General features: G+C 46.0%; 1 protein-coding gene across 1 annotated transcript in view; it reads left to right on the plus strand.

Annotated features, from left to right (window-relative positions):
* LOC139422243 (glutamate receptor ionotropic, NMDA 2B-like) overlaps positions 1-27,783 on the plus strand; it is a 73,583-nt gene that overhangs the window by 34,189 nt on the left and 11,611 nt on the right. The window contains exons 2-10 of the mRNA XM_071173418.1: positions 6,513-6,656; positions 7,062-7,332; positions 9,748-9,940; positions 16,212-16,326; positions 17,995-18,203; positions 19,042-19,213; positions 25,760-25,913; positions 26,175-26,300; positions 27,379-27,608. Of these exons, the coding sequence (XP_071029519.1) occupies positions 6,513-6,656; positions 7,062-7,332; positions 9,748-9,940; positions 16,212-16,326; positions 17,995-18,203; positions 19,042-19,213; positions 25,760-25,913; positions 26,175-26,300; positions 27,379-27,608 (1,614 nt within the window). The remainder of the gene's footprint in view (positions 1-6,512; positions 6,657-7,061; positions 7,333-9,747; positions 9,941-16,211; positions 16,327-17,994; positions 18,204-19,041; positions 19,214-25,759; positions 25,914-26,174; positions 26,301-27,378; positions 27,609-27,783) is intronic.

The raw sequence follows: 27,783 nt of genomic DNA on the forward strand, positions 1-27,783 counted from the left end.
CTGTTAGCAATTATGTACTTCATGAGGTGTTGTGTGTGTGTATCCTGCACTGTAGATTTTTAAAAAGCTAGTCTTCTAGCAAGACCCAGCTGTTCCTTCTCTCTCTTTCTCTCTCTCCCCTGCTCTCTCTCTCTCTCTTTCTCTCTCCCACTTGCTCTCTCTCTCTCCCCCTCTCTCTTTCGCTCTCTATCTCTCTCTCCTGCTTGCTCTCTCTCTCTCTCTCCCTCTTGCTCTCCTCTCTTTCTCTCCGTCTTGCTCTCCTGCCTCGCTCTTGCATCTCTACCCATCAGGCAGTGCAGAGCAGCAGTCAATAGCAACCCCCCCTCGCTCATGTTCAAAGAACCCCTTATAGGCAGGATAGAAATATGCATTGTCAAAACCTTGGAGCAGACAGCACACTCACACAAGTAGAAAAACAGCAATGGTGGTTATGAAAAAAATCGAATACATTGGAACATTCTTCAAAACGGCAAAAAATCTATATTGTTGCTGTTGGCAGAAACCAGGTACTCTTACAGGCTTGCAGTAATGCAGAGCACACCCACATACGGAATACAATGTGCATTGAATACTTGTGTGGGTTCAGGTGGCGTGGACTATATGACCTCACTATACTGTATATGCTGTACTGTAGGTAACTTTGTCCCAGATCTGTTTGTGTGCAGTCCGTGTACATACTGTACTCCTTACGCTGTGCACATACGGAATACAATGTGCATTGAATACTTGTGTGGGTTCAGGTGGCGTGGACTATATGACCTCACTATACTGTATATGCTGTACTGTAGGTAACTTTGTCCCAGATCTGTTTGTGTGCAGTCCAGTACTTCCGGCGCCGACAGAGATGGCCGCCTCGCTTCGCGTTCCTAGGAAACTATGCAGTTTTTTGTTTTTTTACGTGTCATTTCTTACATTAGTACCCCAGGTCATCTTAGGTTTCATTACATACAGTCGAGAAGAACTACTGAATATAAGATCAGCATCAACTCACCATCAGTACGACCAAGAATATGTTTTTCGCGACGCGGATCCTGTGTTCTGCCTTACAAACAGGACAACGGAGTGGATCCTATGCAGCGACCCAAAAAAACGACTCCGAAAGAGAGGGAAACGAGGCGGTCTTCTGGTCAGACTCCGGAGACGGGCACAGCGCGCACCACTCCCTAGCATTCTTCTTGCCAATGTCCAGTCTCTTGACAACAAGGTTGATGAAATCCGAGCAAGGGTAGCATTCCAGAGGGACATCAGAGACTGTAACGTTCTTTGCTTCACGGAAACGTGGCTTACTGGAGAGACGCAATCCGAAGCGGTGCAGCCAACAGGTTTCTCCACGCATCGCGCAGACAGGAAAAAACATCTTTCTGGTAAAAAGAGGGGCGGGGGCGTATGCCTTATGACTAACGTGACATGGTGCGATGAAAGAAACATACAGGAACTCAAATCCTTCTGTTCACCTGATTTAGAATTCCTCACAATCAAATGTAGACCGCATTATCTACCAAGAGAATTCTCTTCGATTATAATCACAGCCGTATATATCCCCCCCCAAGCAGACACATCGATGGCTCTGAACGAACTTTATTTAACTCTCTGCAAACTGGAAACAATTTATCCGGAGGCTGCATTCATTGTAGCTGGGGATTTTAACAAGGCTAATCTGAAAACAAGACTCCCCAAATTTTATCAGCATATCGATTGCGCAACCAGGGGAGGAAAGACCTTGGACCATTGTTACTCTAACTTCCGCGACGCATATAAGGCCCTGCCCCGCCCCCCTTTCGGAAAAGCTGACCACGACTCCATTTTGTTGATCCCTGCCTACAGACAGAAACTAAAACAAGAGGCTCCCACGCTGAGGTCTGTCCAACGCTGGTCCGACCAAGCTGACTCCACACTCCAAGACTGCTTCCATCACGTGGACTGGGAGATGTTTCGTATTGCGTCAGATAACAACATTGACGAATACGCTGATTCGGTGTGCGAGTTCATTAGAACGTGCGTTGAAGATGTCGTTCCCATAGCAACGATTAAAACATTCCCTAACCAGAAACCGTGGATTGATGGCAGCATTCGTGTGAAACTGAAAGCGCGAACCACTGCTTTTAATCAGGGCAAGGTGTCTGGTAACATGACCGAATACAAACAGTGCAGCTATTCCCTCCGCAAGGCTATCAAACAAGCTAAGCGCCAGTACAGAGACAAAGTAGAATCTCAATTCAACGGCTCAGACACAAGAGGCATGTGGCAGGGTCTACAGTCAATCACGGACTACAGGAAGAAATCCAGCCCAGTCACGGACCAGGATGTCCTGCTCCCAGGCAGACTAAATAACTTTTTTGCCCGCTTTGAGGACAATACAATGCCACTGACACGGCCTGCAACGAAAACATGCGGTCTCTCCTTCACTGCAGCCGAGGTGAGTAAGACATTTAAACGTGTTAACCCTCGCAAGGCTGCAGGCCCAGACGGCATCCCCAGCCGCACCCTCAGAGCATGCGCAGACCAGCTGGCCGGTGTGTTTACGGACATATTCAACCAATCCCTATACCAGTCTGCTGTTCCCACATGCTTCAAGAGGGCCACCATTGTTCCTGTTCCCAAGAAAGCTAAGGTAACTGAGCTAAACGACTACCGCCCCGTAGCACTCACATCCGTCATCATGAAGTGCTTTGAGAGACTAGTCAAGGACCATATCACCTCCACCCTACCTGACACCCTAGACCCACTCCAATTTGCTTACCGCCCAAATAGGTCCACAGACGATGCAATCTCAACCACACTGCACACTGCCCTAACCCATCTGGACAAGAGGAATACCTATGTGAGAATGCTGTTCATCGACTACAGCTCGGCATTCAACACCATAGTACCCTCCAAGCTCGTCATCAAGCTCGAGACCCTGGGTCTCGACCCCGCCCTGTGCAACTGGGTACTGGACTTCCTGACGGGCCGCCCCCAGGTGGTGAGGGTAGGCAACAACATCTCCTCCCCGCTGATCCTCAACACTGGGGCCCCACAAGGTTGCGTTCTGAGCCCTCTCCTGTACTCCCTGTTCACCCACGACTGCGTGGCCACGCACGCCTCCAACTCAATCATCAAGTTTGCGGACGACACAACAGTGGTAGGCTTGATTACCAACAACGATGAGACGGCCTACAGGGAGGAGGTGAGGGCCCTCGGAGTGTGGTGTCAGGAAAACAACCTCACACTCAACGTCAACAAAACTAAGGAGATGATTGTGGACTTCAGGAAACAGCAGAGGGAACACCCCCCTATCCACATCGATGGAACAGTAGTGGAGAGGGTAGCAAGTTTTAAGTTCCTCGGCATACACATCACAGACAAACTGAATTGGTCCACTCACACAGACAGCATCGTGAAGAAGGCGCAGCAGCGCCTCTTCAACCTCAGGAGGCTGAAGAAATTCGGCTTGTCACCAAAAGCACTCACAAACTTCTACAGATGCACAATCGAGAGCATCCTGGCGGGCTGTATCACCGCCTGGTATGGCAACTGCACCGCCCTCAACCGTAAGGCTCTCCAGAGGGTAGTGAGGTCTGCACAACGCATCACCGGGGGCAAACTACCTGCCCTCCAGGACACCTACACCACCCGATGTCACAGGAAGGCCATAAAGATCATCAAGGACATCAACCACCCGAGCCACTGCCTGTTCACCCCGCTATCATCCAGAAGGCGAGGTCAGTACAGGTGCATCAAAGCTGGGACCGAGAGACTGAAAAACAGCTTCTATCTCAAGGCCATCAGACTGTTAAACAGCCACCACTAACACTGAGTGGCTGCTGCCAACACACTGACACTGACTCAACTCCAGCCACTTTAATAATGGGAATTGATGGGAAATGATGTAAATATATCACTAGCCACTTTAAACAATGCTACCTTATATAAATGTTACTTACCCTACATTATTCATCTCATACGCATACGTATATACTGTACTCTATATCATCGACGGTATCCTTATGTAATACATGTATCACTAGCCACTTTATACTATACTATGCCACTTTGTTTACATACTCATCTCATTTGTACATACTGTACCCGATACCATCTACTGTATCTTGCCTATGCTGCTCTGTACCATCACTCATTCATATATCCTTATGTACATATTCTTTATCCCCTTACACTGTGTACAAGACAGTAGTTTTGGAATTGTTAGTTAGATTACTTGTTATTACTGCATTGTCGGAACTAGAAGCACAAGCATTTCGCTACACTCGCATTAACATCTGCTAACCATGTGTATGTGACAAATAAAATTTGATTTGATTTGATTTGATTTGACATATAGTGCATAAATGTATCACGGTGTATTTTTGCCTCTTGCATACAGGTTGTGCCTGTATGCACGTATTCAGAGGCGGGCTGCGAGAAGCTCCATTTCTTTGTAGGCATTGGTGTGTCCCTGCGTGTGTAATTGAAATACCTGAGTTATTGACTCTCTCCCCCCAAGTCTGATGGCAGCTTGGTGAGTGTGTGAGCTCTCTCATTGGGCAGCTGTGGGGCAGGCAGCCAGGCAGAGAGAGGAACTATCTCCGGCTCTGTCAGATAGGGCTGGTAATAGTCAGGGACCTCACGATGTTAGGTGCCGAAATGGATTGCGATTCCCATGATTCTATATGTATTGTGATCCCATACTGCGATTTTATGTTCCAAACATATTGCTCACTATATGTCTGCTGCTAAAAAAAAGAAGATGGAGAACAAGCTATAAGATGAAAAATACCAGAGTTTTGGTGCAGGTACAGCCGACCAGCGCTAGCTAACGCTACCTAGAAAATAAATATATGTGTTATTTTTACAAATTGATACCTCGAGTCAAAGTATCAATATAATATTGTCAAGAAATAATATAGTGATATGTAACTGAATCGGTTATTCCCCCTCATCACTACTGTCAGGGCTTCTGGGTGCTGCTGGGAGGAGGCCATACATGTACATCCTGTCTGTCTCTGACAGCACCAATCGGCTGTGGGTTAGCAGCTGTGGCTGGCGCTGCCCTGACTCCCTGGCCCGCTACTGCTCACTCACTCTGCAGTCTGTACCAGGTCACAGCCCACCAGCCACCCGCTCCCCTCATTGTTACCATAGACCCCCCCCCCCCTCTCCCCCTCCCTCCATACTCACCTTCTCTCATGATTCCATTGCTCTCTCTGACCAATTTCTCTCCCTCCTTTCTTTTCTGTCGATTCCTCTCTCTTTTACCCTCTTCGTTCCTCACCCAGCGTACTCTCTCTGTCTCTGTCTGTCTCTCCCTTTATCCCTCAGTGTTGTTCCCTCTCTCTCCCTATTATTTAGCCTCTGTCTTACGGTCCAGTACAGTAGACTGCAGTGGCTGCTTGGGACAGACAGAGACACACTCCCTCCTCAGGCATTTTAATGTGTGCTAATCGATACCCCAGCGCTCAGGGAGGTGATAATTCAGACTGACCTTAATTATTGTTGCTGTAAATGAAGCCAGTCTTTATTTGGCTCTGGGTCTTTTTTTCTCTCTCTTTTCTTCTTCTCTTTTTTTCTCTCTCTTTTCTTCTTCTCCTTTTTTCTCTCTCTTTTCTTCTTCTCTTTTTTTCTCTCTCTTTTCTTCTTCTCTTTTTTTCTCTCTCTTTTCTTCTCTTTTTTTCTCTCTCTTTTCTTCTTCTCTTTTTTTCTTCTCCTCTTTTTTTTGCTAATGAAAATTCTGCGGACCTCTGGCTCTCTGAATGACTGCATGGGCCAGTACATTAACACTGCTCTTAGAAAGAGAGGAGGGGAGTTGCAGGGGACCGTGTGGAGGAGGGGGGCTGGAAATTCAATTATAACTGTGTCCTGGCAGTAATTTCACTGGAATAAATGGGACAGGGAGCGGGAGAGGAGATAGAGAGAGATCACAGGAGAGAGGGACATGAGAAAGAAAGTGGCAAAAGGGGATGAGATGGGATGAAGGTAGTGTGTAGAGGGACACATGGAGGAGGGCTAGAGGGTCAATCATGGCCTAGTGGAGAGGAGGGTACAGTGGAAATTTACATTGACTTAGACATGTAGAATATACTGTTGTGGAATATACTGTTGTGGAATATACTGTTTATTCACAGTTATTATGTATGATATATCATATGTAAGTGGCAAACACACACAGCATACTTATTCACCCCTTTCTGCTGTGCCTTTTCAGTGGTTTAGTCTGATCTCATTCATGTGGAAACAAGGTAACGGATCAACCCATGTGCGTCCCCTGGGTTATAGAGGTTAGGCTTTGATGTTGAGTGAAGCACGGATTCCTAAGCCAAAGAGATTTCAATACCCTGCCCGGCTGACAGACACGCCATGGTTTTACACTCCGACGCACACACTGACACACACAGAAACACGGCCGCGCACACACACACACACATACAGTATTGGGAAACAACTGCAGAGTGTTGTCTAGACGCCTCCTCTCCAGTTCAATATTCAATGTGGACATGTAACATAGCATTACTGACCTCCACTCTTCTGTTCCCCAGGATGACAACTCTATGTTCTTCCAGTTCGGCCCGTCCATCGAGCAGCAGGCCTCGGTCATGCTCAACATCATGGAGGAGTACGACTGGTACATCTTCTCCATCGTCACCACATACTACCCCGGATACCTGGACTTTGTCACCAAGGTAGCTCACTGATACACGCCCTCACGACAGGGTAGCTCTCTCTTTTCCCCTCCTTCCTTTGAATAGTGCCACCAGGCAGTCCATGAGCAGATTGTAACGTCACCGTGGATTTATAGTCTTAACTTCTAGGATAGTGATAGGAAGGCAACTACTAAGCCGGCGGCTAATCTCAACTTGTTCATGTAGTCAGGAAGTGTCAGTAGGTATTTAAATACTGTTGCGTTGAGAGAAATCAGATTGGCCCTGTCAAATGGCCCTTCAGCCCTCTCACACACCTCTATCTCCCTCAATGTCCTTGAACACCTTTTGTGATAACTCAATATGACAGATTATCATACCCAACCCTACCTCTCACCCACCTACTTCTTCCTCCCTGGTCCCTCCGTCCCTCCCTCTACCCTGTAGATCCGGAGCACCATAGAGAACAGCTTTGTGGGCTGGGAGCTGGAGGAGGTTCTGCTGCTGGACATGTCAGTGGACGATGGAGACTCTAAGATCCAGAACCAGCTGAAGAAGCTGCAGAGCCCCGTCATCCTGCTGTATTGCACTAAGGAGGAGGCCAACACCATCTTCGAAGTGGCCCACTCCGTAGGGATCACGGGCTACGGCTACACCTGGATCGTCCCCTCGCTGGTAGCCGGGGACGCTGAAGTGATCCCTGCCGAGTTCCCTACAGGTTGGTTTGGAATAAGTTCTATGTGATTTATCTCTATTTAAAGTGTATGATTGGTTTTGGTTTTGATGTTGATTTATAGTTGGGAATATGTGGGACCAGGTAGCTGGTACTGATCAAAACCTAATCTGAAATCCATGCACACAATGCATATTTTTGGGTGCAAAATCTTACATTGATATTTCTGCATGATTTACAATAAATCATCGTAAATCGCTTGCATCTCAAGTTGATGGATATGGCCCTTAATAATATATTACCATGTTAGCTATGTAAATCATATGATGTGTGATGGTCGAGTGGGCGAGGTATTGAACATGTTTTTCTGCAGGTTTTAACTGTCCCTTGAGAAGGTTTGTCCTGCACATTAGTCTGTGACAGATGGCAGATACTGCATGAATTAAGGGTGTTTTGTGTCAAACTGTCAAAATCAACACTTCAGTTTATCACTGTTGGAGGAATTTACAGTATAGGCCTTACAGTAACCTTCAGAATGTGAATTGTCTCACTAAGGTCATATTTCTAGCACATGTAGGCCTATACCTTTAATGGAGAACTTACTAACTAATTTAGAGTACAAATAATGTGGTATGCAATATAGTTAAGGCCTGGTGTTTGCGATGGTTCAGTGTGAAGCCAAGGTGCACGCTAACATGCTAATTTGTTAACAGGCACGCTAAATACTTTTCGGCCATATTTGATGGCCTCCAATCCTCATAAGTAATTCCACTGATGCGTTCCTTAAGTGGCACTCTGGGGAAATACAGTATCTCAACCTCACCTCCTCCCCCTCCACTATCCCTCTCTCTCCTCCTGCTCCTCTATCCCTCTTTCTCCTCCTCCTCCTCCTCTATCTCTCTCTCCTCCTCATCCTCCTCTATCCCTCTCTCTCCTCCTCCTCCTCTATCCATCTCTCTCCTCCTCTATCCCTCTCTCCTCCTCCTCCTCCTCCTCCTCCTCCTCCTCCTCCTCCTCCTTCTCCACTATCCCTCTCTCTCATCCTCCTCCTCTATCCCTCTCTCTCCCCCTCCTCTATCCCTCTCTCCTCCTCCTCCTCCTCCTCCTCCTCCTCCTCTATCCCTCTCTCTCTCTCTCCTCGTCCTCGTCCTCGTCCTCGTCCTCCTCCTCCTCCTCCTCCTCCTCCTCCTCCTCCTCCTCCTCCTCTATCCCTCCCTCTCCCCCTCCTCCTCCTCTATCCCTCTCTCTCCTCCTCCTCCTCTATCCCTCTCTCTCCTCCTCCTCCTCCTCTATCCCTCTCTCTTCCTCCTCCTCCTCCTCCTCCTCCTCCTCCTCTATCCCTCTCTCCTCCTCTATCCCTCTCTCTCCTCCTTCTCCTCTATCCCTCTCTCCACCTCCTCCTCTATCCCTCTCTCATCTTCCTCTATCCCTCTCCCCTCCTCCTCCTCTATCCCTCTCTCCTCCTTCTCCTCCTCTATCCTCTTTCCTCCGCCTCTATCCCTCTCTCTTTCGCAATTCACTTAAACACACATCTCGTGACGCATAGATATTGCTAATGTATTTAGCATGTGACCCTCCTAATCTTACATCACAGACAATGATGAGCTGTCTGGCACCAATGGCGTGGTTTTGTAATCAGGTCCTCCAATCAACAGATAGAATGAGTAGAGGACTACTGCAGTTCAAATGGAAGGACAAGGGGTCTGGTTCTCAGAGCACAAGTGCTCACACACCTCTAAGTCAACACCATTGTCCTCCTCTTCCTGTTTACCCCCATTGCTAAGGGAGATGAGATTGTCTAAGTTGTTGCAACATTTTCCTCATGTCCGGAGATGGACAGGTCCCACTGGCTACCAACCAACCAATCCTTTCCACTAGCATGCACACACTCTAGTTCTATAATATCATTTTTGTAGGGTGAATATAAAAGCCTTGAGAAAGTGTCAACAGTGTGTGACATTAGATATGGTCCTGGAGAGACTGAGCTGTCATCCCAGAGCCCCGTGGGTCTACAGGTTGGATGCTGTCTGTCTATTTCTGTCCAGTTGCCTGGTAATGGATTGGCCAGTCCCTGTCAAGTGGGCCGTAGCAGACAGAGAGGGCGTGAGGATGCAGTTTGACTGAGAAAGGCTGTCAGTGGTGTGTGGCACACGCCTCATAGTGTGTTTAGCCCCTTGAGTGCATAACCTCTTTTCCTCTACTCTCTTTCTCTATCTCCCCCCTGTCACTGTCTCCTCTGTCTCCTCTGTCGACTGTATGTCATGGATCTCTCTCTTTCTGCTCTCCCTTTCTCTCTTTCTGCTCTCCCTTTCTTCCTATTCTCATCACTCATCACTTCATCACTTTCATCACTTCTTCCTATTCTCATCTGTTTCTGCCTCTTCCCTCCTTTCTCTCTCTCTCTTGCTCTCTCTATCCACCCCCTCCTTCTCATCTCTCTCTCTCTCTGTCTCTCTGCAGGTTTAATCTCTGTGTCGTATGACGAGTGGGACTACGGCCTGGAGGCTCGCGTGCGCGATGGGGTGGCGGTCATCGCCATGGCAACCTCCACCATGATGCTCGACAGGGGGGCACACACCCTGATGAAGTCTGAGTGCCACGGGGCCACGGACAAGAAGGGGCCCATTGCTGGGAACCCCAATGAGGTGCTCAGGTAAATCTGGGGCGGATCACCTATCAACCCTTTGAAATCTTTCAACATCTGCACACACAAAGAGTAACACACACATACACACACATCTCCCTCCCAAAACAGCCCCCCTCACCGTGCTGCACCCCCACACCCAGACTTTCCTCTGCTGGGCCTTTTGAACTGGTTGTGATGCGGAGCGTTCTGCCGCGTTTTAATTGGTCCCAGTGGCGTTTCAGTCTGAGAACAGTAGCCCGTTGTAGCCCGTTGCGCTGCTCTGTGGAACTGAGTGGGGTATTGCATTCCGGAGCAGTTCCACCCTACTCTGTGTTTTGCCACTCTGCCTCTATGTGTTGGGGGATTGTTGGGCATCCTGTTGGGACACCAAAGTGGGTTTGGTCGCTTACAAAAATCCTGTTTCCTCCACTGATTCGGGGCTTGTTGGGAGCGGCTGAGTGCTATTTCTGTTGCTGTATCACGGCAGCACCTGGGGATGCTCTGAGCTTTCTCTCGCACAAGCATTTCTGGTTGCAGTTCAAAGCCTAACTGAGTTTAGCTCACTTCGGAAGCTCTGCCTGCTGTATTGTCTCACAGGAAGCTGTCAGGTGTCATTTCAGCGTAGGCCTCTTACGTTATGCCATAGTTGTTTGTCCCTGCCCAGTGCTTTTAGATAACGGCACAGCTACTTTCCCCGGTATATTGTCCTCTGTAATACTCTCCCCAGCCGCCTCTAACCCACTGTTTCATAATCAACTAGGCTGTGCATTTGATTAAATCATGTTGAACTGTTCTCAGATCGGGCTCTGGTTTTACTTGAACTAACCTGTTTGTTGATAACCTCTGTCTTCAGGGGGTCAATGAGCTGATTAGCAGCAAGCCCACAGATAGTCAGATAGACTCTCAATCAGTGCTTCCTCTCATGTGATAGATACGGCACTATGGGGCTATGAGAGCAGCCTGATGGGATGCCAGGGGTTATCAGACCTATAACAGCCTATATGACTACGTATCGTCATGTTATTGTTTCTTTTAATGTATCGGGGGGAAAGGATAAAGAAGTCTATGGCCACTTACACATAGCCTTTCTGTGGGACTCGAGCTGAAATATGTTGATACTTTGCTGGACTTCCCTTCAGGGTTTTTCACTTATTGAATCCCGGAGAGTTAGGGGACCTGATTGGTGCTTTAAGTCATGTGCGGAAAAACCAAATGAAAATCCTGTATTTGCCCGAGGTATTTGTCAAGGATCTAGGACACCGGTATAAGGTATCATATGTGAGTGGTGTGTTTTTTTAATTCTAAATGAATGGTTATTTTTCTTTTCTTATAAGAGAATCATGTTGGAGTCAGTAGAAACACAACATGGAATACATTGAATGACTTTTACCTGTACTTTTACGCACTGGTAGAGGATAGTATGGACCGTTCCATTAGTGGAACCTGAAGGCACCTGGATCATGGTCTAACAAAGCTGACTCTGACCCACCTCAACAGGAACAGGTTACATGTTAGAAATGAGCAGTGTGTTGGAAAAGGGGTCAAGTGCTTTTAAGTGTTGTGGAAATGTAGGTCTGCAGTAGTTTGTCTGTTGGAGAAGACAAACGCTTGAGCAGTATTTTGACCCTGCATGGTCTTTGGAGTGACCTCTGCCAGGTCCAGCCAGTAGGCAGCTGCAGTCCATAAACTCCTGCTGAGTATCTGTTATGGGGATGGAAGTGGGCTACTTCACAGAGCTGGGCGATGGATGTAAAATGGTACCTGTTTATGATGGGGCTTTAATGGAACTGGGTCAGACTGCTGGTCTCTCTTTCTCTCTCTCTTTCTGTCTTTATTTCTCTCTCTATTTCTGTCTTTATTTCTCTCTCTATTTCTGTCTTTATTTCTCTCTCTATTTCTGTCTTTATTTCTCTCTCTTTCTGTCTTTATTTCTCTCTCTATTTCTGTCTTTATTTCTCTCTCTATTTCTGTCTTTATTTCTCTCTTTAATTCTGTCTTTATTTCTCTCTCTATTTCTGTCTTTATTTCTCTCTCTATTTCTGTCTTTATTTCTCTCTCTATTTCTGTCTTTATTTCTCTCTTTAATTCTGTCTTTATTTCTTTCTCTCTCTCTCTCTTTCTCTCTGTCTCTGTCTCCCTCTCTCTCTCCATCTCTCACTCTGTCGCACACACACGCACGCACGCACGCACACACACACACACACACACACACACACACACACACACACACACACACACACACACACACACACACACACACACACACACACACACACACAGGCAATATGGACCCTATTGTCATTTTCCATATTTCACAATATTGCCTGTTTGTTCAGCGTACTGTATCTACATAATCTGACATGTGACCTGTGTGTTCACCGTACTGTATCTACATAATCTGACATGTGGCCTGTGTGTTCAGCGTACTGTATCTACATAATCTGACATGTGGCCTGTGTGTTCACTGTACTGTATCTACATTATCTGACATGTGGCCTGTGTGTTCACTGTACTGTATCTACATAATCTGACATGTGGCCTGTGTGTTCACTGTACTGTATCTACATAATCTGACATGTGACCTGTTTGTTCAGCGTACTGTATCTACATAATCTGACATGTGGCCTGTGTGTTCACCGTACTGTATCTACATAATCTGACATGTGACCTGTGTGTTCACCGTACTGTATCTACATAATCTGACATGTGACCTGTGTGTTCACCGTACTGTATCTACATAATCTGACATGTGACCTGTGTGTTCACTGTACTGTATCTACATAATCTGACATGTGGCCTGTGTGTTCACCGTACTGTATCTACATAATCTGACATGTGGCCTGTGTGTTCACCGTACTGTATCTACATAATCTGACATGTGGCCTGTTTGTTCAGCGTACTGTATCTACATAATCTGACATGTGGCCTGTGTGTTCACCGTACTGTATCTACATAATCTGACATGTGGCCTGTGTGTTCACTGTACTGTATCTACATAATCTGACATGTGGCCTGTGTGTTCACTGTACTGTATCTACATAATCTGACATGTGGCCTGTGTGTTCACCGTACTGTATCTACATAATCTGACATGTGGCCTGTGTGTTCACCGTACTGTATCTACATAATCTGACATGTGGCCTGTGTGTTCACCGTACTGTATCTACATAATCTGACATGTGGCCTGTGTGTTCACTGTACTGTATCTACATAATCTGACATGTGGCCTGTGTGTTCACTGTACTGTATCTACATTATCTGACATGTGGCCTGTGTGTTCACTGTACTGTATCTACATAATCTGACATGTGGCCTGTGTGTTCACTGTACTGTATCTACATAATCTGACATGTGACCTGTGTGTTCACTGTACTGTATCTACATTATCTGACATGTGGCCTGTGTGTTCACTGTACTGTATCTACATAATCTGACATGTGGCCTGTGTGTTCACTGTACTGTATCTACATAATCTGACATGTGGCCTGTGTGTTCACCGTACTGTATCTACATAATCTGACATGTGACCTGTGTGTTCACCGTACTGTATCTACATAATCTGACATGTGACCTGTGTGTTCACCGTACTGTATCTACATAATCTGACATGTGACCTGTGTGTTCACTGTACTGTATCTACATAATCTGACATGTGGCCTGTGTGTTCACCGTACTGTATCTACATAATCTGACATGTGGCCTGTGTGTTCACCATACTGTATCTACATAATCTGACATGTGGCCTGTGTGTTCACCGTACTGTATCTACATAATCTGACATGTGGCCTGTGTGTTCACCGTACTGTATCTACATAATCTGACATGTGGCCTGTGTGTTCACCATACTGTATCTACATAATCTGACATGTGGCCTGTGTGCGTTAATGACCCCTCCCCTGGGCTTTATGCGTTGACTAGGAGGAAGGGGTGTATATAGGTTCACCTTGTGATTTTACTGAGAGAGAGAGAGCCAGGAGGGCAGTGAGTGGGAGAAGGTGACATAGGCAGGAAAGTTAAACACATTTCACAGCAAAGAACAGTATCGTTACAGAGATGGAGAGAAACAGGGGGTAGAAGTGAAGTGAAGAGAGAAATATGGCCTGTCTCCCCCCTCTCTTTCCCCTCTTCTATCACTCTCTCTCTCTCTCTCTCTCTCTCTCTCTCTCTCTCTCTCTCTCTCTCTCTCTCTCTCTGTGAGATTATGGTTCCCATAGCAACGCAGCAGATTGGCTTGGAAATCTTGGTGGTTGTGGGTACCATGGCAACACATTACATATGCTTGTGTGAGTCTCTGTGTCGCCGTTGTCAACGTGTGTAGGATGGTACAGTATACACATTCGCACACAAATACCCCACATGTACATCGTCATGCGTACCTGCATGCATACCATCCTAAACATTCAAGAGGACACATTCTCCAGTCACCTTGTAAATGGTTTATAATTTATGCAGCATATTACACAGGCTTTGCGTCGGTGCCAAGGTTGCTTCTGATTCACATGGTTTTCTATTAGTTCTCCACTTAATATTTCATACTTTATCTTTCCACGTGCAGTAGAGAGAGTGAAAAGTAGAAATCTTTGAAGGACGTTGTAAATCCTGTGTTTTGGACCCGTGACATTTCGGAGCACAGTTTGCATATCATGTTTACGTATCATGCCATTCTATCAAGCAAATCCACAGACTCTCCCACTCTCCTACACACATCATACCAAGGTGCAGCGGTGTACTGTATCCCTCTCATTACGCAACATGCAGGTACCAGCCAAAAGGAAACACCACAATAAAGTGTCTTAATAGGGTGTTGAGCCAGAACAGCTTCCGTGCACCTCGGCATAGATTCTACAAGTGTCTGGAACTCTATTGAAGGGATGTGAGACCGTTCTTCCACGAGAGATTCCATCATTTGATGTTTTGTTGACAGTGGTGGAAAACGCTTTCATGCTCATCAAACTATTCAGTGACCACTCAGGGCATTGTCATCTTATGTGGGCATAGCCATGGTAGCCAAAATAATGGCCTGCCCAGCATTTTTATACATGACCCTAAGCATGATGGGATGTTAAGTGCTTAATTAACTCAGGAACCACGCCTGCTTTCAATAAACTATGAATCCCTCATTTACTCAAGTGTTTCCAATATTTTGGCAGTTACATGTAGATATCACAGTCAATGCTCCCTTTTCCGTGTGTGGATGTGTGTGTATGTGTGTGGATGATGTGTGAATGTGTGTGGATGTGTGTGTATGTGTGTGGATGTGTGTGTATGTGTGTGGATGATGTGTGAATGTGTGACTGTGACTCCATGCTGGCATGCTGAGGTCTGTGGAGAGCTGCACTGTGTGGAGAGGAAGTGAGGGCTCGGGTCCTCAGGGAAGCGGATGGGAGAACATTGATAGTGGTGAGCTTTTCTAGTGGTTCAGTATGTGTAGTTACTGGTATGCAGTGTGCCGGTCTGCCTGGCTAGTGTTGCCGGGCATGTTGTTGGGCATGCTGCTTAGCTCTCAATGCAGAGACCATTCAGTTCAGGAGGGTAGCACAACAATAAGCATGTGCAGTACGGACACACACACACACACACACGTCACTCTCAGCTCCAGTCATGCCTCATTGTTGTCATTTATTTATTTATCTATGTATTGTGTGCGTGGTTTTGAGGCAGAGTGTTGCCATGGAAACAGCAACCCGGGAAAAAAGAGAGAGAGAGAGAGAGAGAGAGAGAGAGAGAGAGAGAGAGAGAGAGAGAGAGAGAGAGAGAGAGAGAGAGAGAGAGAGAGAGAGAGAGAGAGAGAGAGAGAGAGAGAGAGAGAGAGAGAGAGAGAGAGAGAGAGAGAGAGAAGCAGAGAGAGACAGACAGAGAGAGAGAAGCAGAGAGAGAGAAGCAGAAAGAGAGAGAGACAGTGAGAGTGAGAGGCAGACAGAGAGAGAGAGGCAGAGAGATAGGTAGAAGAGGAGAGTAGAATGGGAGGTGGCAGAGAAATTATTTGAGCTCACCTGACAGAAACACATTCACACACACACACATACACACACACACACACACACACAGGAAACCGCTGACATGAAACAGAAGCACATTGGAAGGGGTTGCAATGTCATGATCAGCCAGGAGACTGTTGCAGTGCTGTCCTGTCTGCCTCCTCACTGCAGCCATACAGTAGACATGTTCTCTGTTCTATCCTATTCTACTCTATTCTGCTGTATTCTATTTTATTCTATTTTCACTGCACCCATATCGCCACTCTACTCTGTGTGTGGGAATAAGAGCCTTGCTAACCTGAATCTCTGTTCCTGTCCAGGTACCTGATGAACGTGACGTTTGAGGGCCGGAACCTGTCCTTCAGTGAGGACGGCTACCAGATGCATCCCAAACTGGTCATCATCCTACTGGACAAGATGAGGCAGTGGGACAAGGTAAGGCTTCAGCTCTGTACGGTGTGTGTGTGTGTGTGTGTGTGTGTGTGTGAGTGTGTGTGTGCGTGTGTGTGTGTGTGTCTGTGTGTGTCTGTGTGCGTGTGTGTGTGTGCGTGTGTGTGTGTGTGTATTTGTATTTCTACTTCTATTTCTTTCTTTCTCTTGCTCTACTTCTTCCTCCTATTATTCTGTATTTTTCTCCCCTCTCTAATCGTGCTCTGCAATCTATATTCTGTCCTCTGATCAGAGAGCAAGGTGACTCCATCCCCCTTCTGCCTTCTCTCTCCTCTCCTCTCCTCTCCTCTCCTCTCCTCTCCTCTCCTCTCCTCTCCTCTCCGCTCCCCCTCTCACTCTCATGTTTAATTCTTAGCTTGACTTCCAGCTGGACCACTTTCTTGGATTCTAATGAGTGCAAGCTTCCACCCCTTCTCTCTCTCTCTCTCTCTCTCTCTAACTTCTTCCCTATTCCTCTGCTCTTTTGAAGTAGTTCTGAAGCTCTGGAGTCTCCGGTCCAGTTTACACACTGTGAGTTGACTGTAACCCTTCCTTCTCTGTCTGGAGGTATCCATCTGGCACCGGGGCTCTGCAGCCTTGTCAGTCTGATGCAGCCTGCCAACTTTCCTCTCTGGAGATGTGTGTGTGTAGGTGTGTGTAGGTGTGTGTAGGTGTGTGTGTGTGTATGTCTGTCTGTCTGTGTGTGTGTGTGTGTGTGTGTGTGTGTGTGTGTGTGTGTGTGTGTGTGTGTGTGTGTGTGTGTGTGTGTGTGTGTGTGTGTGTGTGTGTGTGTGTGTGTGTGTGTGTGTGTGTGTGTGTGTGTGTGTGTGTGTGTGAGAGGGAGAGAGAGAGAGAGAGAGAGAGAGCGTATGGGTCTGTGTGCATGCACGGACGTGCACCAACTCCTTGTCCATCTCCCATCTTGACAGGCCCCATTAGTTGATCATCCATATACATTTACACCCAGCCATTCCCTGAAATAAGTGCCTGTTAGCTGCTGTTGGAGTAGAGGGCAAAAGACAGAGTCTTCAGGTATGATTTGTCGGTGGCAGTGATGGTGAAAATTGAGTAAATGATGGTGCTAATTCAGAGCTGGGGATTGGAGGGATTGGAGGGTCCTCCAGGAATCGAGTTGGACACTCTGGTCCAGGAGTGCTTCATTTGCATACGAATTACCTCTCCTCCCTCTCTACCTCTCTCTGTCATTCCCCCCTCGTTCTGAATTCTACTCTCTTTCCCCCGTTCATCTGCCGTCCTTCACGTTAACCTTTCTCCTACCCAGTGTGCTGTGTGTCCCAGTCCTCGTCTCTGGTTGTTCTCTGGCCAACCGCCTGCTGACGTGATAGAACAAGCTACAACTCACTCTTCTTCCTTTCTTTCTGTCTGTCTTTCAGTCATTCACTCACTCTGTCCCCCACTGTTTTGGTGTTTGTGTGTTATCATGACATGTTTAAGACTCATTGATGCTTCCTTATTATAATAATAGTTTGGCAAAGAAGTAGCAGTTTGAATTGAAATGAATTTTTCAAGGGGCTCATTTTCATAACGCTATTGCCAACCAAATATGCATTGGCAAAAAGTCCCCCAAATGCAACCATCAATCTGAATCCAAACCAGAATTCCAATGTGAACACAGAAGCCAGCCTTATGGAGTGTGTTTGCTCACTGTCTCAGGTGGGGAAGTGGGAGAACGGCTCCCTGTCCATGAAGTACCACGTCTGGCCTCGCTTTGAGATCTACTCAGGGGCAGAGAGCCGGGAGGACGACCACCTTTCCATCGTTACGCTGGAGGAGGCTCCGTTTGTCATCGTGGAGGACGTTGACCCCCTCAGTGGCACGTGTATGAGGAACACTGTGCCCTGCAGGAGACAGCTCCAAACAATGTGAGGGGAAAACTCTCCACAACACTGTCTAATGCCACGTACAATGTCTGTTACACAATGTATATCCTTAATACTACTGTAATGTGTATAATACCACAGAAATGATCACAATTCCACAACAATGTATTCAACTATAATGTAAAGTATTGATGTCAAAGCAGTGTCCAAATCTATAATTTTAAGCTGTATAATAATTCTAGTTATGCCCCTTATAGTGTTCCACAGTATCCACCATAAAGGCCTTTAGACCCTCAAACTCCATTCTTACTGTACTTTATGAGTATCTGCCATCTGCCTCCAGTATCTCTACATCTGTACTGAGTTGTATTAAGCCTCTAACTGTGTGGGTACGTCCTGTCCTGTGTCTCAATATGTTCCTCTCTCCACCCTGTCTCACTCTGCCGTGGCGACATGGCCATGATGGTATCCAAATCCAGGCTAGCGGGGTAGGAAGTACTCTGTTAAAGTCTCTAAAAAGCCGAACGCTTTAAGCATGCTGATAATGTTCCCTTCCGTCTAATCTCTGTCTAAACATATGTTGTTCAGCATGGAGAAAATATCTTTGCCTGCCGCCTCGAGATGTATGAATGCCCGGTGTTAATAAGGCCTATTGTTCTCCCTCTCACCTTTTACATATTTTTTTTAAACGTTTGCTCAGTCTGTCTATTCCTGTTGCACTTTCCCCTACTATATCTCCCCCCTCTTCTGTTCTGTTGGTTTCTCTCTTCCTTTCCTCCATTTTATGCTACCCTAATTCTCTGCATGCTTTTCTCCTTTCTCTGCCGCTCTCCTCCTCCCTCGCTCTTTCCCTCTCTCTCTTTCTATGTCTCTCTCTTAGAAATAAAACCGTCGACTCTGGGATCTATATCAAGCGCTGCTGTAAGGGTTTCTGCATCGACATCCTGAAGAAGATCGCCAAGCACGTCAAGTTCACCTACGACCTCTACCTGGTGACCAACGGAAAACACGGCAAGAAGATCAACGGCACCTGGAACGGCATGGTGGGAGAGGTGGGCCTCTGGAGCTGCAGCTAGTCTGTCTGTGTATGATGGTGTCATGGGGGTTAGCTACCTGTGTCAGTCTGTCTGTTTGGCAGTCTGCAGGTATCAATCTGTCTACTGTATCTTATGTTTGTCTGTCTCTGTTTGTCTGCCAGTGTCTGTGTCTGTCTGTATCTGTGTCAGTGGCTATCCCAGCCGGAACCATGCCCTCTGTTATCAACTTGGAGCTACCTGGAAGGAAAACTCATTCTGAGTGACTTATAGACAGACGTTCCTCTTCCACTTCCATGTCACCAGTTTGTTCATCTGGGCATTAGCTAATGTCAGTCAGGTTAAGTACCTCACTCAAGGGTAAAGAGCAGTCTTCCATGGAAGTCCAGTTTGTGTTATAAGGATGTTGCGTAAACGACATTGGTCCCAAGGTAAGGTTGTTGTCAGTTCTAATATACAGCGGTAGCAGCAGCTGCACTGAGGCAGAGAGCAGCAGAGTTTTTAGTTTACCACTTTGTTCTAACTTCAGGAAAGTTCTAATGTTGCCCCTCACCTTGGTAACAGCCCAACGGCTGTGGGTAAAAATACGTAGTGGGAGTTTACTGTAGCAGAGGATGTTCTGGTTGGTATAACCTTCCACTGTCATAGACAGGACTACATATCCACTGTCATAGACAGGACTACATATCCACTGTCATAAACAGGACTACATATCCACTGTCTTAGACAGGACTACATATCCACTGTCATAGACAGGACTACATATCCACTGTCATAGACAGTACTACATATCCATTGTCCTACTACACTATAATCCACATTGTCATAGACAGGACTACATATCCACTGTCATAGACAGGACTACATATCCATTGTCATAGACAGGACTACATATCCATTGTCATAGACAGTACTACATATCCATTGTCCTACTACAGTATAATCCACACTGTCATAGACAGGACTACATATCCATTGTCCTACTATAGTATAATCCACATTGTCATAGACAGGACTACATATCCATTGTCATAGACAGGACTACATATCCACTGTCATAGACAGGACTACATATCCACTGTCATAGACAGGACTACATATCCACTGTCATAGACAGGACTACTTATTCACTGTCATAGACAGGACTACATATCCATTGTCCTACTACAGTATAATCCACACTGTCATAGACAGGACTACATATCCATTGTCCTACTACAGTATAATCCACACTGTCATAGACAGGACTACATATCCATTGTCATAGACAGGACTACATATCCATTGTCATAGTCAGGACTACATATCCATTGTCATAGACAGGACTACATATCCACTGTCATAGACAGGACTACATATCCACTGTCATAGACAGGACTACATATCCACTGTCATAGACAGGACTACATATCCACTGCCATAGACAGGACTACGTATCCATTGTCATAGACAGGACTACATATCCATTGTCATAGACAGGAATACATATCCACTGTCATAGTCAGGACTACATATCCATTGTCCTACTACACTATAATCCACATTGTCATAGACAGGACTACATATCCACTGTCATAGACAGGACTACATATCCATTGTCATAGACAGGACTACATATCCACTGTCATAGACAGGACTACATATCCATTGTCATAGACAGGAATACATATCCACATTGTCATAGACAGGACTACATATCCATTGTCATAGACAGGAATACATATCCACTGTCATAGTCAGGACTACATATCCATTGTCCTACTACACTATAATTCACATTGTCATAGACAGGACTACATATCCACTGTCATAGACAGGACTACATATCCATTGTCATAGACAGGACTACATATCCACTGTCATAGACAGGACTACATATCCATTGTCATAGACAGGAATACATATCCACTGTCATAGTCAGGACTACATATCCATTGTCCTACTACACTATAATCCACATTGTCATAGACAGGACTACATATCCACTGTCATAGACAGGACTACATATCCACTGTCATAGACAGGACTACATATCCACTGTCATAAACAGGACTACATATCCACTGTCATAGACAGGACTACATATCCACTGTCATAGACAGGACTACATATCAACTGTCATAGACAGTACTACATATCCATTGTCCTACTACACTATAATCCACATTGTCATAGACAGGACTACATATCCACTGTCATAGACAGGACTACATATCCATTGTCATAGACAGGACTACATATCCATTGTCATAGACAGTACTACATATCCATTGTCCTACTACAGTATAATCCACACTGTCATAGACAGGACTACATATCCATTGTCCTACTATAGTATAATCCACATTGTCATAGACAGGACTACATATCCATTGTCATAGACAGGACTACATATCCACTGTCATAGACAGGACTACATATCCACTGTCATAGACAGGACTACATATCCACTGTCATAGACAGGACTACTTATTCACTGTCATAGACAGGACTACATATCCATTGTCATAGACAGGACTACATATCCATTGTCCTACTACAGTATAATCCACACTGTCATAGACAGGACTACATATCCATTGTCCTACTACAGTATAATCCACACTGTCATAGACAGGACTACATATCCATTGTCATAGACAGGACTACATATCCATTGTCATAGTCAGGACTACATATCCATTGTCATAGACAGGACTACATATCCACTGTCATAGACAGGACTACATATCCACTGTCATAGACAGGACTACATATCCACTGTCATAGACAGGACTACATATCCACTGCCATAGACAGGACTACGTATCCATTGTCATAGACAGGACTACATATCCATTGTCATAGACAGGAATACATATCCACTGTCATAGTCAGGACTACATATCCATTGTCCTACTACACTATAATCCACATTGTCATAGACAGGACTACATATCCACTGTCATAGACAGGACTACATATCCATTGTCATAGACAGGACTACATATCCACTGTCATAGACAGGACTACATATCCATTGTCATAGACAGGAATACATATCCACATTGTCATAGACAGGACTACATATCCATTGTCATAGACAGGAATACATATCCACTGTCATAGTCAGGACTACATATCCATTGTCCTACTACACTATAATCCACATTGTCATAGACAGGACTACATATCCACTGTCATAGACAGGACTACATATCCATTGTCATAGACAGGACTACATATCCACTGTCATAGACAGGACTACATATCCATTGTCATAGACAGGAATACATATCCACTGTCATAGTCAGGACTACATATCCATTGTCCTACTACACTATAATCCACATTGTCATAGACAGGACTACATATCCACTGTCATAGACAGGACTACATATCCATTGTCATAGACAGGACTACATATCCACTGTCATAGACAGGACTACATATCCATTGTCATAGACAGGAATACATATCCACATTGTCATAGACAGGACTACATATCCATTGTCATAGACAGGACTACATATCCACTGTCATAGACAGGACTACATATCCATTGTCATAGACAGGACTACATATCCATTGTCATAGACAGGACTACATATCCATTGTCATAGACAGGACTACATATCCAGTGTCCTACTACAGTATAATCCACACTGTCATAGACAGGACTATATATCCATTGTCCTACTACAGTATAATCCACATTGTCATAGACAGGACTACATATCCATTGTCATAGACAGGACTACATATCCACTGTCATAGACAGGACTACATATCCACTGCCATAGACAGGACTACATATCCACTGTCATAGACAGGACTACATATTCACTGTCATAGACAGGACTACATATCCACTGTCATAGACAGGACTACATATCCACTGTCATAGACAGGACTACATATCCACTGTCATAGACAGGACTACATATCCACTGTCATAGACAGGACTACGTATCCATTGTCATAGACAGGACTACATATCCATTGTCATAGACAGGAATACATATCCACTTTCATAGTCAGGACTACATATCCACTGTCATAGACAGGACTACATATCCACTGTCATAGACAGGACTACATATCCATTGTCCTACTACAGTATAATCCACATTGTCATAGACAGGACTACATATCCACTGTCATAGACAGGACTACATATCCATTGTCCTACTACACTATAATCCACATTGTCATAGACAGGACTACATATACACTGTCATAGACAGGACTACATATCCACTGTCATAGACAGGACTACATATCCATTGTCCTACTACAGTATAATCCACATTGTCATAGACAGGACTACATATCCACTGTCATAGACAGGACTACATATCCATTGTCCTAGACAGGACTACATATCCATTGTCCTACTACAGTATAATCCACATTGTCATAGACAGGACTACATATCCACTGTCATAGACAGGACTACATATCCATTGTCCTACTACAGTATAATCCACATTGTCATAGACAGGACTACATATCCACTGTCATAGACAGGACTACATATCCATTGTCATAGACAGGAATACATATCCACATTGTCATAGACAGGACTACATATCCACTGTCATAGACAGGACTACATATCCATTGTCCTACTACAGTATAATCCACATTGTCATAGACAGGACTACATATCCACTGTCATAGACAGGACTACATATCCATTGTCATAGACAGGAATACATATCCACATTGTCATAGACAGGACTACATATCCACTGTCATAGACAGGACTACATATCCATTGTCCTACTACAGTATAATCCACATTGTCATAGACAGGACTACATATCCACTGTCATAGACAGGACTACATATCCACTGTCATAGACAGGACTACATATCCACTGTCATAGACAGGACTACATATCCATTGTCCTACTACAGTATAATCCACATTGACATTATACATTTCAGCCATTTAGCAGACTCTCTTATTCAAAGCCACTTAGATTCAATATGGATACTGGGCCTCCAAGCCCAGAACGGTCACCTGTTATAAAGGGGTGTGTTTCATGTGGACTAAAAGGATGCTGGTGTACCGTCTCTATTCCACCTAGAAGAGGAATGTTAATGGAATAAAGCATCCGTCCCAGCGCCACTCAGAGGACGTATCTCACACTCTTAATGACCCCAGATCTACACACGACGACCGCATGGATCACATAGATGCCTCTTGACTTACACAATGTACCAGAGCTGTGCATAAAAGAGAGAAAGAAGTCACTGCAGGGTTAAAGTTGGTCCCTCCGCTCCATTTTGTGCTGACTTGATTTTGCTCACTGGTGTCGGCATTGATGGAGTGAAGGCAGTCACTAATCTTCATAATCCAAAATATTTGAGGCAAAACTCTTGATTACGTGAGTTTGGCTTCAAACATCGACAGACGTGAACACAGAACACACACGCAAGAATTCTCGCTCGCTCATTCTCAGTACCACCCACACAGGTCACTTTCATAACGGAGAGAGTACAAGTCGTGGGAGGGAGAATACGGAAAGAGAGAGGAAGTGGGTACACTGCTGGACAGACTTGCTCCCCCTGGGGACACACACACTAACACAAACAAATCCTTGGCACGTAAACCTACAGACCACAGGTAAAGGAAATAGTCTCACCCCCCCTCTCTTTCCCTCCCTCTGTCATTCACATTCACACCTTATTAACTCAGTCAGTTCTGTCCCACTTTACCCCGGTGCTGTAGGGCCCAGGTATTTAGGGCTAAATATACCTGGAGAGATGGAGGGGCACGAAGGGAGGGATGGAAAGCAGGGAGGAGAGGGAGGAGGAGGCAATGGGGTGGCTATTTCAAGCTGCTGTGACCCACTGTGGTAACCCAATTCTCCCTCCCTCTTTCTGTCTGTCTCCCCCTCCCACCCTCGTTCTCTCTCTCCCACCCTCGTTCTCTCTCTCCCTCCCTCGTTCTGTCTCTCTCCCTCCCCTCCCTCGTTCTCTCTCTCCCTCCTTCATTCTGTCTGTCTCCCTCCCTCGTTCTGTCTGTCTCTCCCTCCCCTCCCTCGTTCTCTCTCTCCCTCCCTCGTTCTGTCTGTTTCTCCATCCCCTCCCTCGTTCTCTCTCTCCCTCCTTTATTCTGTCTGTCTCCCTCCCTCGTTCTGTCTGTCTCTCCCTCCCCTCCCTCGTTCTCTCTTTCCCACCCTCGTTCTCTCTCTCCCTTCCTAGTTCTGTGTCTCTCCCTCCCCTCCCTCGTTCTCTCTCTCCCTCCTTTATTCTGTCTGTCTCCCTCCCTCGTTCTGTCTGTCTCTCCCTCCCCTCCCTCGTTCTCTCACTCCCTCCTTCATTCTGTCTGTCTCCCTCCCTCGTTCTGTCTCTCTCCCTCCCCTCCCTCGTTCTCTCTCACTCCCTCCCTTGTTCTGTCTGTACTGCCTCACCTCTGTCGTTCTGTTTCTCTCACCTTCCCCTCCCGCACTGGAGATCACAAGTCTCCACTTTGACTGTTCTTGATGTGTAGGAACTGTCTCTCATTGACCTTTCTCTTTCTCTCTCACTCCCTCTCTCCCTACCGTCTCTCTCTCCAACTCTCTCTCTCAGGTGGAGACAAAAAAGGCCCACATGGCGGTGGGCTCCCTCACCATCAACAAGGAGAGGTCAGAGGTAATTGACTTCTCGGTGCCCTTCATTGAGACGGGCATCAGCGTCATGGTATCCCGTAGCAACGGCACCGTCTCGCCCTCTGCCTTCCTTGGTGAGTGTGTCCCAACTTTACAGTATCACCCAAATGTTCCGTCCAGTGACTGAATTATAATGTGCTTAACTTTCTCTCTTTTTGTCTGTCTCATTCCCCACCAATATTTTCTTTCCTACTCCCACTCTCTCTCTCTCTGACTTCCTCTCCCTCGCCTCTATCTCACTCACTTTTTGTTTCTCTGTGTACTCTTCATTTGCATATTTTTCTCTCTCTCACCCTCCCTCCGTTGGCCTTTTTCACTCTCTGCCTCTCTCTCAGAGCCCTTCAGTGCTGATGTGTGGGTGATGATGTTTGTGATGCTGCTGCTGGTGTCGGCGATTGCTGTGTTTGTGTTTGAGTACCTCAGCCCTGTGGGCTACAACCGCTGTCTGGCTGACGGTAGAGGTGAGAGGGTCTGGCTCTACACCGGAATGAACATCTCTCTCACAAATGCACACACGAGCATACACAAACACATACACATACATATCTTTCTCTTTCTCTTTCTCTTCCTCTTCTCTCTCTCACTCTCTCTCTCTCTCTCTCTCTCTCTCTCTCTCTCTCTCTCACACACACATACCATTCACACACACACACACACACACACACACACACACACACACACACACACACACACACACACACACACACACACACACACATACACACACACACTGCTCTGCGCGGTGACCTTCCCCAACTCCCACATGGCAGCCAGTAAACCCTGACCACCCTCCTCCCCAGCCCCTCCTCCTCCCCAGCCCCTCCTCCTGTCCTCCTTCACCTCTCAGAGCCTAGTGCAGGTGAAGTCTCTTCTCATTGACTTCAACACGCCTCCCCTGGATCTTCATGTATTTTAATGTGGGCCCTGTGTTTTACATGCATTTCCATATTCTCAGGAATCACATGTCAGGCCTGACAGGGATGGGCCCGTTTTTATTACATCTCCCAGCTTAAAAGAAATAATCAATGTCCTATCTTCATCCTATTCATGATGGGACTATATTTAGAGACCATATCTTTTTTTAATCTCTCTCATCATTCATGTTCTGGAGAATAAGCATTGTAGGAGTGCTATTGTTAGCTGGTCATACACTAGTCTTGGGAATTCAGTGTTTGTGCGAATTGGATCAAATGTTGGATTCCAACTAGTGATACTCATGGTGGCTACTTACAGAACAGTAAATACAGCTGATGTGCCAAAAAATATTATCATGATGGATTCAATCTTAGTGACAGAACCACAGCACACATATATTCAACAACAATAGGCATACTTAGTAGTGGACTAACACCTCATCTGCACTGCAACACAGGTGTTTATCAGAATGACACAGCACCGTGGTCCAATCAGTCGTGTTCCTCCAGCTTCCCTAGCCACATTGTGCTTCATGATCCTACAGCTAACCACAACATAACTACAACACTGAGACGCCTCCCTGAGACCACTGCTCATTGTGATCACTACCTGTCTCTCCATCAGAGCCTGGAGGGCCCTCCTTCACCATCGGCAAGGCCATCTGGCTGCTGTGGGGTCTGGTCTTCAACAACTCTGTCCCAGTGCAGAACCCCAAGGGTTGGACCAGTAAGATCATGGTGTCGGTGTGGGCCTTCTTCGCTGTCATCTTCCTGGCCTCCTACACTGCCAACCTGGCAGCCTTCATGATCCAGGAGGAGTATGTGGACCAGGTGTCTGGACTCAGCGACAAGAAGGTAAGGCCTGTCATTAAACTTCATTAGTCCTTTACTCGCTCTTTCTTACTTGCTCGCCCCTCTCCTTATCTCACCTCCATTCCATCTCACTGTCCATCTTTCTTTGATTCCCTTGATTTCTATCTCTCACTCTGTCCTCTGCCTGCCACCACTTTCCTCACGCCATCATTATTTC

This window comes from Oncorhynchus clarkii, chromosome 12, assembly GCF_045791955.1.
Source record: "Oncorhynchus clarkii lewisi isolate Uvic-CL-2024 chromosome 12, UVic_Ocla_1.0, whole genome shotgun sequence".
In the NCBI taxonomy this organism is placed as follows: domain Eukaryota; kingdom Metazoa; phylum Chordata; class Actinopteri; order Salmoniformes; family Salmonidae; genus Oncorhynchus; species Oncorhynchus clarkii.